At 43.6% G+C, this 14,850-nt stretch overlaps 1 protein-coding gene across 1 annotated transcript in view; it reads left to right on the top strand.

The window, feature by feature from the left end:
- The first annotated feature begins 12,018 nt into the window (after positions 1-12,018).
- The window catches only part of CCL5 (C-C motif chemokine ligand 5), an 11,909-nt gene continuing 9,077 nt past the window's right edge, over positions 12,019-14,850 (top strand). The window contains exon 1 of the mRNA XM_006154412.3: positions 12,019-12,176. Within this exon, the coding sequence (XP_006154474.1) occupies positions 12,101-12,176 (76 nt within the window). The 5' untranslated portion in view covers positions 12,019-12,100. The remainder of the gene's footprint in view (positions 12,177-14,850) is intronic.

Below are 14,850 nucleotides of genomic sequence, written 5' to 3' on the forward strand. Positions count from 1 at the left end.
TTTCCCTAAGCATCATCACAAAACTAATAATTTTTTAAAAGCTATTCTTTTGCCATTGTTTCTTTCACTTAGTGTATGTTAGAGCTCGTTGCACATCTACAGGTAAGGAGCAGCCTTATTTTTTTTTTCTTTTTTTTTGGAGAGGTTTTTGGTATAGGGCACGTGTGCTCGCCAGACAGACAGAGAGAGACAGAGAGACAGAAAGCGAGAAATCACCCCCCAGGGGGGGATGGCCACGTCACAATCCCTTCTCCTCCATTCTCCTCTCGGGATCTTGGGCACGCACGCACATGCACCCGGTGTGAGTTTAAGCCACCAGGTCCGGGACTCGAACCGCGGTCAACTACATGGGAGTCCAGTGACATAGCTATTATTCTAACTGCTGGTCCCTAAGGAGCAACCTTATTTTTTTTCAGTAGCTGCCTGACAGTCCACAAAATGGAAGTGCCAGAATTGTTTCACTTGTCCCTAACTGATGGATACTTCAGCTGTCTCCAAACTTCATTATTACAAACCAAGAAAGTCTTGTATAGTTCAAGTTGTACATGTATGAGAACATCAGTAAGGTTAATTTCTAGTAATTTCCTTTAGTGTTCATTTTTAGTAAAGTGTTCACTGCATATAGGAATTTGTATTTTGGAGGTGCTTGATCTATCTAGAAAGAAAAAACAGGAATTACTTTATTATAAAATGCTCCTAGAAGTCTTAATTGTGTTTATTTTGTTAAAAACAAAACCTGTAATATTAGACTTGTGTACATGGAATTAATTAGGGTACATTATTTTTTTTTAGAGTTTTTGTTTGTTTGTTTGTTTGTTTTGTTTTTTGTTTTGTTTTGTTTTGCTATAGGGCACGTGTGCTTGCCAGAAAGCTAGAGAGAGAGAGAGAGAGACAGAAAGACAGAAAGCGAGAAATCACCACCCGGGAGGATAGCCATGCCACAATCCCTTCTCCTCCATTATCCTCTTGAGATCTTGGACACACACGCACACACGCCTGGCGTGAGTTTAACCCACCAGGTCTGGGACTTGAACCACAGTCGACTACCTGGGAGTCCAGCAACATAGCCATTATGCCAACTGCTGGTCCCAAGGTACTATTATTATAGTTTAAGAGTTCTACATGCTAAGACATATTTTGTTTTTACTGTATATTTTTACTGAATGACCTCTTCCCTATCCGAAAGCAAGTATTAATAAAATTAGGTTAAATGCGGGGCCGGCAAGTGGCATGGTGGTTGAAGGCGCTGGACTCCCACATGGCTGACCACGGTTCAAGTCTTGGACCTGGTGGCTTGCTTTCTAACTTCCTCTCTGGCTCTCTGGCTCTCTCTGATCAAACTGGAAAATAATAATGATAACAATAATAAATAAAGTTAAAACAAAATAATTCTTTTAAAAAAATTAGGTTAAATGTGGCATGTGGCATCACAGTCTTAGAATTTGTTTCACCTTTTATTTTATTGGACACTGTCTGTATCTTTGGTTATGCTGCTTGAAGACAAGGGACAAATAAAACATGGCCACTAAAAAGGAAAAAAAAAACCATTAATTCCTAGAAGTAGGCTTACAAGCGCTTATTAAATATAATTTATTTTTCTTGCCAGAGGGTGCATGCACTTGCCAGAGCAAAAGAAAGAATCAGAGAACACCACCCATGGAAAATGGTCATTCCCAAACCCCTTCTCCTCCATTTCTGCTTCCTTTCAAGATTTTGGGCACACACACACATGCGTGTCATGGTTCTCAAACCACCAGTTCCAAGAAGCAAACTGCATGACAGGCCATGTGGGATGCAGCTGCCTTAACCACCAAGCCACAGGCTGGCCCTAATATACTAACATTTTTAAAGCACCTGCTGTGGCCTGGTGGTTAAGGCAATTGGATTTCATGTTGAAGCAGAAGCACCTCCATCTTTAAACTTCATGTTATACTTGCCTCCTCCTTTTGCCAACAGTTGACAGAGTGATTAACAATCTTACTATCTTTGCTAACTAGCTGGAAACCTTTCTGTTTAGATGTTCCTTAGCAATGTAACCACCAATCACCAGACCCCTGCCTGGAGCCACGGGGACCATTAAACAAAGGTCTGGAGAGTGCCCTTAGAAGTTATTAACATGCTTGATCCAGCATCTGTCACTGCTTTTGCAGAAACCGCACTCCCTCTTCCTCTCCACCCCCTCCTCATTTTCCATTGTAATCCCAAAAATTATTGTGATTTTCACCTTTACAAGCTTCCTCTCCTTTCACTTGGGGCTGCGAGGTCTTTGAGAGACATGAGTTCCCCCACAGGCATTGGTAATAAAACTCCAGTAATGTGACTATGTCTAGATGTCCTCTTATTTCTCACTGAGTTGACTACAACAACGTGACCAACTGCGCAGTTTGAGTCCTGGACCCAGCAGCTTGAAAAACACACTGGGCACATGTGTGCATGCCCAAAATCCCAAAAGGAGGAAGAAATGAAAAAGGGATTGCAGCATGGCCATTCCCCATGGGGTGTGCTTTCTCACCTATTCCACCCCATCTCACTCTGGTGAGTAAATAAGCCCTTCGGCAAAAATTTAAAAAGAAAAAAGAACTGAAATGCTCAGCAGATCCTCTCCATGGTTACCACAGTGGGCAGAGAAGTCATGAAAGTCAGAGCAGCACATGAACCATGGGTGTTATACTAGAAACAGAAGTAACCACGGGGAGACAGTTCTCTTTCATGTCCTTAAAAAGCACCTTCACTCTCATCTATCCATTTCACCTTGGCAGCAGTTTTCTGAGCTAGACAAGGCAAAGATTCTTATATTCATTTATCCCATTTTATACATAAGGAAAAAGAGAGATGACTTGCCCACTGCTACAGAGAAACAGACCAGAATCAGATCCAGGTTTTCTGGTACCTGAGCCTGGCCATGTTCTCTCCTTCCCCATGATAAGCAATCTCCTGGTAGTAGATGTTCCCAAAAGCTATCTCTTATCTTCCCACATCCAGAATGATGTAGCCTGTCTCAATGTCATTGGACCCTCTAGTACATGGTGTGTATCAGTTCCCTCCCCTGTGTCCTCATCTTTGGTTCTGATTGGTGGCCTTACACTGTATCTATGTGCCTGGCATGGCTTTTGGAACTGATGGGTATTCAATAATGAATAGTACATTGTTCGTTGACTGAAAGATGGGCAGATGGATGAGTAGGTGGATGGATGAATAGATGAGTGGCTGGGTGGATGGAGTATTGGTTTGTTTGCTTATTTGTTTTGTTCTTATTTTTCTTCACAGAACCCATTTCCCTTTCCAAATATCATCCTGGCAACCTTTTGTGGAATTATCTACCCTACCCTGAGGATATACAGTCAGTGATATGGCAGATAAAGTACTCTATCCCCATCTAGCCAAGAAGCAAGCAATGACTCAATCCTGGCTGGTCATACACTTTTTCCTAACACTGTGAATCTGTAGTAGAGTGAGATGAGGATGGAAAAATTAGCTGGAGTATATTGATTTCAACAGTGGTACCCTGATGACACTGTCAAATAGTTTCTGCTGCCCCAATACCCAGGGTTTGTCTGATCTCTCACCTGTCCTTTTTCTAAGCCAGGTTTTCCAATGACCTACTCATTCTCTAAGCTACTCAACTTTCTCCTATTATCTCTCTGATAAAGTTAGTGGATGTTGTTTGCTATGCTTTGGAAAAAGAATTTTAATTGACATAGATATAGAGATGAATGAGTAGAATTAATGGATATGTGGAAAACTAGAAGGTGTGAAGGAGTGAGTGGAGGGTATTACAGTGGGCAAATGGGGTGCAGTACTGCTCGTGGGAGGAGTTCATGAGTTAGTGGTAAGGTGAGTCCCAGGCCTTGGGAGCACAAGAGGGAAAGCACTTCTTAGCAATGTGAACCGATGTTGGGAGCAGCAGACACTTACTCCCAAACCTCACTCTAGTACACTAGAAATCCTTTTGTTTAGTGTCTTTTAAGTGAGAAGAAAAGGGTCTCAGAAATAGTGTTATCAGACCTCCATTTCATAGATGAGGATGCTGAGTCCTACAAAGGGCAAATAGTTTGTCAAATCTCTATTCCCAGCTAGGTTTGGAGCTGAACTGGAACTAGAACGGAAGTCTCCTAATTCCAGTCTCTTGCTCTTTTCATCAACTAAAGCTGACTCTAGAAGAAATGACTGACTAAGGTACAGAATTTCCAAGTCCCAATCAGAGGAAATTCCCCAAGGGGACTTTCCCAAGTTGGAGGTTCTCAACTATGCAAGTGCCTAGGAAGATATGGAGGTCCCTAATGTTCTAGCTTGACCCTTCTGCAGGCCTAAGGGCACCCTGGAGAGGGTATGAGAAGTGACAAAGTAGGAAAGCAAGAGACTGGGGACCTCCATCACTCAGAAGGGAAGCAACAAGCAAGAAGCCAAGGGGCTTCCAGGACCAGTTCAAGAAGCGGCAGAATCCAGACCACAACCACAGAGACCTATAAGATTCTGAAACTTTTGTTACTTCTTTTGTAAGCCTGTATATGGACCTCTTCAAAAAGGGTTTGCTGTGCTGACCCACGGGGACAGACAGGAAGGAAGAAGGGGGAAGCATGTCTCAATCCATGCCCAGTGAAGGACAGAGCATGAGAATGAGTGTCTAAAGCCTGCTACACAGAGAGGAGAACTCAGGGCAGGTCTGAGTCATCGCCATGTTCTGTGCGTTTCTTTCTAATAAGTGAAGTAATGCCTAAAGTGTCTAGCGTAGTGCCTGAGTGCTAGTGGAAAATCACAGTAAACTCACCCTCTCTACCCCCATGCCTCCTAACTCTCAACTGAGATTAACACTTCTGCTGGGAAGAGGAAGGCATGGAGGGAAGAAATACTGAAGCCTGGACATTTAGGGAAAGGAAAAGAAAGAATTGTTTTCTGAGTATTTGCCCTGTGCCAAAAATGGTGTCAGGCAGTTTACTGATGGCCTTGTTCAAGCCTCTGAGGTGTCCTGGCAGCTATGTGTTCTTAGCCTCATTTCCAGAAAGGAAACTAAGGTATAGAACAGTGAATAGCTTGTCCAAAGACATACAGAAAATAAATGCTATTTGATTTCACTTTGTCCTGCTTCACCAGGCTTTCTCCTGGAGGCTGGGGACTGGGGACAGTGGAAGAGGGAGGGGGTGTGCTTTGACAGTAGAGTTTCTGAAGAGGACAGGACAGAACAGTGTGAGGAAAGGGGATGCCACTAACAGATATGTAGAGGAAAACAACAACAAAAATAGATGACAATGTATCATGTCACAGAGAAATTTTGAAGAACCGATGCTTTTCTTGAGCTTGGTTCCCACAGACACCCAACCCCCAAGGTACCTTGTGGTGGGCTCCTCCAGTAACCAGAGGCCGGTGAGCACAGCTCCTGTCAATAAACAGACCACATGTGGTCTCCAGCTGCAGAAAACAAGCGGATGTGCACAGCCACTGTCCTGTGTGGGGAAGGTGAGAAAAAATAGGTGGAGGCCAAGCAGAACCCTTGCCCCCAGCCTGCATGTGGTGAGAAGTAGGAGAACAGCTGTTAAAGTTAGTATCCCCGACATCATGAAATATGCATTATGAGGTGATCGGGAGGGAAGAGGAGGGAAGGGAAGGAGAAGAAGCAGAATAGATGACAGAGAGGACAAACCAGAGCTGGACCGAAAGACAAGGGCAAGAGGTAGTGGAAAGAGTCCTGAATGAGGTTCGAAGGGTAAGTCCCCTGAGCCTGCTGTGCAGTGTCAGCCTGTACCTCTGCACTGCTGCCTCTGGCAGAGTCTCCCAGCAGCACCAGCAGGCCCAGCCCCAAGCAGGCCCTACACAAACAAGGAAGAGTGACTCGACAGCTTGCTGTCTCAGGTGGGAAGTACTCAGATTCTAAAGAAGTGCACCAGAGAAGGGAAATGAGCAGGGAGCAACTCTCCACTTTCCAGACAGGGAAAATAAAGGACCATGGAGAGGAAATGACTCTGTCTCTGACTTCTTCCCTTGGGGGCCCAGGTGACTAAAGGATGGGAGGACTTTTCCAGCTTTGGGGGTTTTTTGTTTTATTTTTTTGTTTTGTTTTGTTTTTTGGGGTTTTTTTTTTTTCAGGAGAAAGGACAACTACCATAAATTATGCAGTGGAGTTTCCGGCATTTTTTAAAGAACAGTCAGAGCTGCTCCCTACAAAAATGTTTGAACCTTGGAATCCAGAGGAAACAAGGTTTCGCTTGCTCAGTCCGTGTTAGGTTTCCTAACATCACATGTGAGCGTGCCAGCAGCCAGCTTCAGCAACCAGCTTCCTCTGTTTAGCAGAGTGAATGACAGAGGGAAACAAAGACTGGGCCAAGAAGGGAGGGGGATGGAGGACCAGCACCAGGCTGGAGAAGTCGTGTGCCTGGCGTTAGCCAGGATTAATTAGGCTAGGGAAAGGGATTTTGGAGGTATGAAGGCTGATGAGAAATAAACCCAAGAAGGACTCAAGAGAAATAAATCTAAGCACCCCATGGATGAGCCTCCTGGGTCTGTAAACCCCTTATATGCAAATGACATGTACCTGTCTGTGTAGGTCTCCACATACTGGTAGAAAGCATTCATAGCTTGCATTAGATTCTTTTTGTTCATTTTATTTTTGTTTTTGCCATAGGGCACATGTGCTATTGGAAAAAGAGAGAGGGAAAGTGAGAATTCACCCCCAAAGGGGAAGGCCACACCACAATCCCTTCTCCCCCACTCTCCTCCTGGGATTCTGGGCACACACACACACTCTTCCAGTGTGAATTTTAAGCCACCAGCTCCAGGACTTGAACCACCATCGGCCATGTGGGGAGTTCAGCCGCCTTTAACCACCATGCCACCTGTTGGCCCCTCATTAGATTCTTAAATAACTCCATTACACAAAGCAGATTTGGTCCAGTCTCTCACTTTACAAATGAGGAAATTTAGGCCCAGAAAAAGTAAGCAACTTTTTCAATTATAATCATGAATAAATAATAAATATGGGTACCAGCATATGATGTAGCAATTACGTCACTGGACTCCCACATGGCCAACTGCAGTTTAAGTCCTGGACCCGATGTCTTGAAATTCATGCTGAGCACGTGTGCATGCATGGCCAAGATCCTGGGAGGGGAATGGAGGAGAAGGGATTGCATTATGGACATCCCCTGGGGAGATAATTTCTCACTTTCCCTCTCACTGTGTCTGTCTCACTTTCTCTCTCTCTCTCTCTCTCCCCCCAGTGAGTGCCCTAAGGCAAAACCTCTACAAAAACTAAGTAGGTAAATAAATAAAAGAATACCAAACACAGAAAAAAAAACATTGCATGATCTTATATGTGAAATCTAAAAAAGTCAAATACATGGGGGACAAAGAGTAGAACTGTCATCATCGGGGGTGGTGATGCAGGGAAAATGGAAAGATAATGGTCAAAGAATTAAAAAGTAATAATTATGTAAAATGACTAAGTCTTGAGATCTAACGTATAGCATGAAGACTATAATTAACAATACTGAAGGAGCTGGCAGGTGGCGCAGTGGTTAAGGCACTGGATTGCCACATGACTGACCATGATTCAAGTATTGGACAAGGTGGCTTTGCTTTCTCACTTTCCCTCTCTCTCTGTCTCTCTCTGGTCAAATTTTAAAAAATAAAACAATGAGAATGATTAATAAAATTAAATAATTTAAAAACATACACTGTATTATATCCTGAAAATTTGCTCTCATTACACACACAAAGCGGTAACTCCGAGAGAAGATGGATATGTTCATCTGTTTGACTATACTAATCATTTACATACGTTGTACACATTAAATAAATGCATATATGCATTTTATTATAAATAAACATATAATATGTAATAAAGCTGGATTTTGATCCTAGAAATCTGACTCAAAAGAGCCCATGTGGGGCCAGCAGATGGCGTGGTTGTTAAGGGCGCCAGACTCCCACATGGCCAACCATGGTTCAAGTCCTGGACCTGGCAGCTTGCTTTCTCACTTTCCCACTCTCAATCTCTCTCTCTTTGTCCCTCTCTGGTCAAATAAATAAATAAGCAAATAAATAAATAAATGAAACAATCATTTATTTAAAAAAAGAGAGAGAGAGAACCCATGTAAGCCCAGCCCTGTGGCACAGCTGGTAGCAAACTGACCTACAGTGCTAGAAGCCACTGGCTGACTGCAGGTTTGGATCTCCAGGTCGGCTTGAATGCACATCAGGTGCATGCCTGAGACCCTGATGAGCTGGAGGGCCAGGGAATGAAGATCGTGGATGACAAGAACCTGGAGAGAACAATGTACAGAGTGAATAAAGAATGTTTAAGCAGTGTAGACCATACATACTGAAGAGACAGGGAAGGCAGAAATAGCTCCATGATGTTTGTATCTCTTACTGTCTCCTAAGTACGTTCATAGTCATTACCTCCCTTGATCCGCAACCACCAGTACAGTGGGTCAGACAGGCAGGAGTTCCTAGTTCAGGAACACAAACAGCTGGATGAATAATAATGATCACTGCCATTCACTGAACATCCACTCTGTTCCATACTGTTTACACAGTACTCCGATCTGCTCATGGAATCAGTACACTAGAGCCAGAGAATAACTTACAGATAGCTCGTCAAGTCTGAGCCGTGCCTTTGCACAGGAGGAAGTAAGTAGCAGAAATGGGATTAAAAAGTAAGTTCTTCTCCCTCCTCTGCTGCCGCAATCCACTGAAACCACCAAAAGAGAAGAAAAATACCCTTGACATCCCCATCACTTATTCTCACTCGGCAACCTCACCATCTTCCCCAATATCTATAAACAGACAGACACAGTCACACACAGAGGAAAGGCCCACTGGGAGTTAAAGATGAGGAATGTGCTGGTCCTTCAGTGAGTTTCCTCGCCTCTGTCCTTGGCTACTGGCCCAGCTCAGCATATGTGGTATCCAGGCAAATACTTTCCTTTCTTCCTTACAGAGGAAAACTGAGGTCAAAGAAAGGAAACAGAAATAGAGTCCCCAGGGGAAAACTGAGCCTTGGCAGGAGTTTCAGGATAATTGTAGGAACAACGTAATGTGATCTAGAAAATCCATGAACCTAGACAGAGCACTGTAGGCTGTGACCTTAAGCTAGTCACTTAACCTATCTAAGTCTCAACGTACACATCTGTTTGAAAAGATCCTTTTCATAATAAAGTTTTTTATATTAATTAGTCAATACATATCAACTAGTTTTGATAGCTGAAACACCTGAAATATCGAATATCCTTGAAGAGACTGCCATCTTTTTGTTCTTAATAATAATAATAGCTAATGTTATTATGTACTTAACAGTGTCAAGCATCGTGTTGATACTAAGGACTTACAAGCATGACCAATCTACAGGGACTTAATTGTCTCCACAGTTATGGAAGGAGCCATTATTATTATCACCAATTTATAGATGAGAAAACTGAAACCAGAGAGATTAAGTAACTTGCCCAAGGCTACCTGACTAATAAATAGTAGTTCTAGCTTCTAACAACCATCTTAACCAGTCTCCCACGGTTGGTAACTTTAGACCTAAGGAAATAATGAAAACAGGCAGAATATTTTTTGTATGCATGTATGAATTTCTTTAGTGTTTCTGAGATGCATGGAATTTACATCTTTAAATGAGATGGCTCTACTTTCTGAAATTATTTCTATTGTTCATTGATTAATGAGTCATGAGGAGAGAATGGGAGGGCTGTTGTGAAGAGCTTAGAATAGCACCTGATACCTAGAAGGGCCTCGATTAGTGTCTATTGCTCTACCGATGTGAGTCACTGGAAAACGCATGAACATGGGCATCAGAAACATCTGCGTTCAAATCCCACTTAGCTGTGTGGCTCTCAGGAAATACAACAAATGTAACAAAGTCTTCCCATTCTGTACCACCAAGTTATGTATGCGACAGCAGGCAGCAAGAAAATTATCTCAACTTAGGAGTACGTTTTTGTTTTGTTTTTTGTTTTCCTTGAGAGGTTTTTGCTATAGGGTGTGTGCGCTCGCCAGAAAGAGAGAGACAGAGATAGAAAGGGAGAAATCACCCACCCCAAGGGGGGATGGCCACTCCACAATCTCTTCTTCTCCATTCTCCTCTCAGGATCTTGGGCACTCACACACACGTGCCCGGCGTGAGTTTAAACCACCGGGTCTGGGACTCGAACTGTGGTTGACTACATGGGAGTCCAATGACATAGCCATTATGCCATCTGCTGGTCCCAGTACTTTTTTTTTTTAATTTGATTGTTTTGGCATTGTCGCTTAGATAACGTAGAAGCCAACTTCAGCCCATCCCAGGCCAGACTGTCTCTAATTCTGGACTACCCAAAGAGGAACTGATGAACACTTACTGCATCCAATTCTTTGGACTGGAGTAAGTTCAGTTTCAAGGATGTCGGCCACCATGAAACCTTTAATGTTGAGCAGTACTTAGTGGACGGAGCACTAAACTGGGAGCCAGGGCAACTGGATTCTGATCACAGATCATTCACTCCTGTTCTCTGGATCTTGGTTTCTTCCTTTGCCACTGAAGAACATAGAAAAAAATGACCCCTAAAGTACTTTGCGGTTTTTATATTTGGTAACTTCTGTGCCCACAAAAGCCTTAGAAATTAGATGGGATCTCAGCATTTACTGAATTTCCTCCCTTGTAAAATGGGAGTAATAATAGTAAAGGCATGGGTACAGGCAGTCCATAGAACAGCGGCAGCACAGATAACCCCTCCGTAAATGGTAGCTAATAATGGTGGTGTGTGCTGTAACAGATACCCCTCTCCCTTACTCTCGCTCTACTTTTCAACAAGACTGTAGCAAATTATCCCACTTTATAAACAAGAAAACAGAACTTAAAGACACTAAGCAATTTTCCCCAAAATCACTCAGTAAATAAATAGGAGTGACTCTGTGCTCATAATGAAAGCAAGAAACTCCCCCAAGATAAATCACTCCAACTCATATTTGGTGGGGAAATTCCCAATTCCCAGCTTTAGATCCACTGGCCCAGTCATGGTGGAAATGGGTATTCTCACCTCCTTTCAGGACTATTATGTACAGAAGATCCTTCTCAATAAAACATCTTGTAAATGACATCCTTCCATGGACTGGGAGAAGGGAGATATGGTCCAAAATGCATAAGCAGAAACTTTGAAAACAACCAAAAAAGACCCAGTGGCTGGAGCCAGCCATTGGCGTGGTGGTTAAGATGGTTGGATCCCACACAACCAACCATGTGTTTCAAGTCCTGGACCCAGCAGCTTGAAAAACACACTGGGTGTGTATGCATACCCAAAATCCTGAGAGGAGGATGGAGGAAAGAGATTCTGGTGTGGCCATGCCCCTGGTGGGTACATTCTCACTTTCCCTTTTTCTCTCTCTCTCTGTCTTTCTCTAGTAAGTGCACATGCTCTGTGGCAAATTAAAAAAAGAAAGAAAGAAAGAAAGAGAGAAAGAAAGGAAAGAAAAGAAAAGAAAAAGAAAAGAAAGAAAGAAGAAAGAAAGAGAGAGAGAAAAGAAAGAAGAGAAGAGAGGAGAGGAGAAAGGAGAGGAGAGGAGAGGAGAGAAAAGGGAAAGGGAAAGGGGAAAGGGAAAGGAAAAGGGAAAGGAAAAGGAAAAGGAAAAGGGAAAGGGAAGGAAAGAAAAGGAAAAGAAAAGGAAAAGAAAAGAAAAGAAAAGAAAAGAAAAGAAAAGAAAAGAAAAGAAAGGAAAAAAGAAAAGAAAAAGATCCAGTGGCTTTAGAGCGTGCCCTGGCTGCCCCTCCTCCTTTCCCCCCAAGGGAACTGCTTCCTGCTCTCTGGTGAGGACCCATGTACTGGCAGGTGAGGGAAGGATGCCAAAAGAGGAAGAGGTTTTAGTTCAGTCTGGATGCAAGTACAGCGAGGGTGAGACAGAGAGAGAGAGAGACTCAAGTTTCCGGAGGCTATTTCAGTTTTCCTTTTCGTTTTATGCAATTTCAGTATATCAGCCAGTGCTTGACTGTTGTTCTGGAAACTCCCCTTGTGGGGGGTGCTCCCTCTACTGGCCCTGACTCCCTATAAAGGGCCAGCCCAAGTTGCAGAGGAGCCTGCAGAGGAGCCTGAGACCAACACAGTCCTGCACAAAGCCTCTGCCCACAGACACCATGAAGACCTCTGCGGTTGTCCTCGTTGTCATCCTCACTGCTGCTGCCCTCTGCAGTCCTGCATCTGCCTCCCCATGTAAGTCCAGGTCCTGACCACCACAATCCAAGGAGTCGGACCCTCTGCCTAGAATGCCTACCCCATCCCATAGGCTGTCCAGACCTTGCTCTCTTTTCTGCTGTAACATGTATATGGTCTGAGCTCCATTACATTCTCTTTTCATATATAATTTATTATTATTATTTTAATTTGCTGTAGGGCATGTGCACTCACCAAAGAGAGGGAGAGAGAAAATAAGAAAGAAAGCTACCGGGTCCAGGACTCAAATCGCAGTCAGTCATGTGGGAGTCCAGCACCTTAACCACCATGCCACCTGCTGTCCCCTCCCTTACATTTTTATGTGCTGTTTTATCCAGATGTCCTGTTGTCCCTGACAGATCTCTAAGCCATGTCATGGGAGGGGCCCCAGATCCACTTTCCTGTGTCTTCAAGCCTCACAGGCACTCACTGAGTACCGGATATTAGTAAGCAATGGTGGCTGGAGCTGACCTTGAAACACCACTGACTCAGGCCTGTCACCAGCTGGAATTCTGAAAAACTTCTAATATTTAACTAAAGTCCTCTACAGACAGACAGATTCTATTTCATAAGTGGAAAAAAATAGAACTTGTGAGAGGATTAAAAAGCTGATTAAGTGCCTGCTATGGATCAGGCATGTGCACATCCCTTTATACATACCATCTTACTTAATACAACTACTCTTTGAGTAGCTCTCTTTGACTTATAGATGGGGAAACAGAGGCCTGGAGAGGTTAAGTAGCTTGCCCAAGGGCACACAGATACGAAGTGGCAAACTAGTATTCAAACCCAGTTCCATCTGGCTAGGAAGATAAACATTACTGCTTTAAGAAACGATGGCAACTGATGCTTCCCAGCATCATCTTGAATTAGCTCACAAGTTTCTGATTCACGGCTGGCCCTATACCACAGCAAGTAATAGCAAGCTGGACTCCACATAGCCAACTGAGGTTCAAATCCTGGCTTCAGTGACTTGAAAATATGGTAGGCACACATGTATGTGCATGTCCAAAATCCTGACAGGAGAGGAAAATGATTGACAATAGCATGACCATGTCTCATTGGAGGGGAGGATGTTTTCTTGCTCTCTCGCTCTCTCCCTCTCTCTCTGTGATAAGTTTACATGCCCTAAGTTTACATGCCCTCTGGCAATTAAAAGGATTTTTTTGGTCACCCCAGTTTATCCAGGGGCTCCTAAGATACAATAAACACCTTCAGGCCCTCTTTTACAATCTTGGCTTGAGTTCTAGAAGCTCTCCAAACCCATCCTGGGTCTCAATGATATCTGAACAAACTAAGTTTTTTTGGCTGTTATTTTAATTATTATTTTATTTCATTCTATTAATCATTATATTGCTATTTTTTCATTTGACCAGAGAGAGAGGCAAAGAGGGAAAATAAAAAGCAAGCTACCAGGTCCAGGATTTGAACTCTGATTTGCCATGTGGGAGTCCAGCGCCTTAAAGACTACATCACCTGCTGACCCTGACAAACTGAGTTTTGAATTCATTGAGGATCCTGGAAGGGCAAGAATAGGGCAGAGGGCTCAGGAGGAGGCTTAGCATGTCCAAAGAGCCAAGGGCAAGGGGCTGTGGTATAAAGAAAAAGATACAAGCTGGGCTCAAGGATTATATAAATTGGAGAGATCCTCTCAGTCCTTTGTGGGAATCCCAACTCTGCCACCAAGTGTTCATGGACAAGTGACCTTACCTCTCTGAGCATCAGTTCTTGCCAAGGAGGATAATAATCCTTTCAAGATAATTGGGCTGGGGCCGGCAAGTGGCGTGGTGGTTAAGGGTGCTGGACTCCCACATGGCCGACTGTGGTTCAAATCCCAGACCTGGCAGCTTAATTTCCTCATTTTCTCTCTCTGTCTTTCTCACTCTGTTCCTCTCTGGTCAAAATAAATTAAGTAAATAAATAAATAAACGTCAAATAATTCTTTAAAAAAAAAAAAAAAGATAATTGGGCTGGATGGAGCAGTGACACATGATGCTCTGTGAAGAAATTCCACACAGAAAGGTGTCAGGTTTGTGTCCAGAGACCTCCCTGAGTATGCTGGGCACTTGTGTGTCCATATCCAGGCTGGCTAAAGCTAGGGGTGGATCATGGCATCAAGATCCAGTTAGGGGTGTTGTGTTTCTGTCTGTCTGCCACTCTTGCACAAGGAAGAAATACATTTAAAATTTGGGGGGACCAGCCTATGGCATGGTGGTTAAAGTGGACAGATCCCACCTAGCTGACTATGCCGTTCGAGTCCTAGACCCAATGGTTTGAGAAACATGCTGGGGACATGTGTGCTCAAAATCTCAAAAGGAGGAAGAAATGGAGACAAGATTATGGCATGAACATCCCCTATGGGGCGGGGGGTGCTTTCTCACTGCCTCCATCACCCCCAACCCTATCTTTCTCTGGCAAGCTTACATGGCCTCTGGAAAAAAATTTCTTTAAAAACACAAAAAATATTTAGGGGGCCAGACAGCGGTGCAGCAGAAAAACATGATGTTCTTTCTGTAAGGCTGGCTGACTCACATGGGAAGGTTGCTAATTCGTGTCCATAGACCTCCCTCAGTAAACCAGGCACTCACAAGCCCATGATCTGTATGACTGAAGCTGGAAGTGAATTGTGGTGTCGAGACCCTGTCTGGAATGCTTTTTCTCTGTCTCTGCTTCT

This window comes from Tupaia chinensis, unplaced genomic scaffold (genome assembly GCF_000334495.1).
Source record: "Tupaia chinensis unplaced genomic scaffold, TupChi_1.0 Scaffold000407_4, whole genome shotgun sequence".
In the NCBI taxonomy this organism is placed as follows: Eukaryota; Metazoa; Chordata; class Mammalia; order Scandentia; family Tupaiidae; genus Tupaia; species Tupaia belangeri.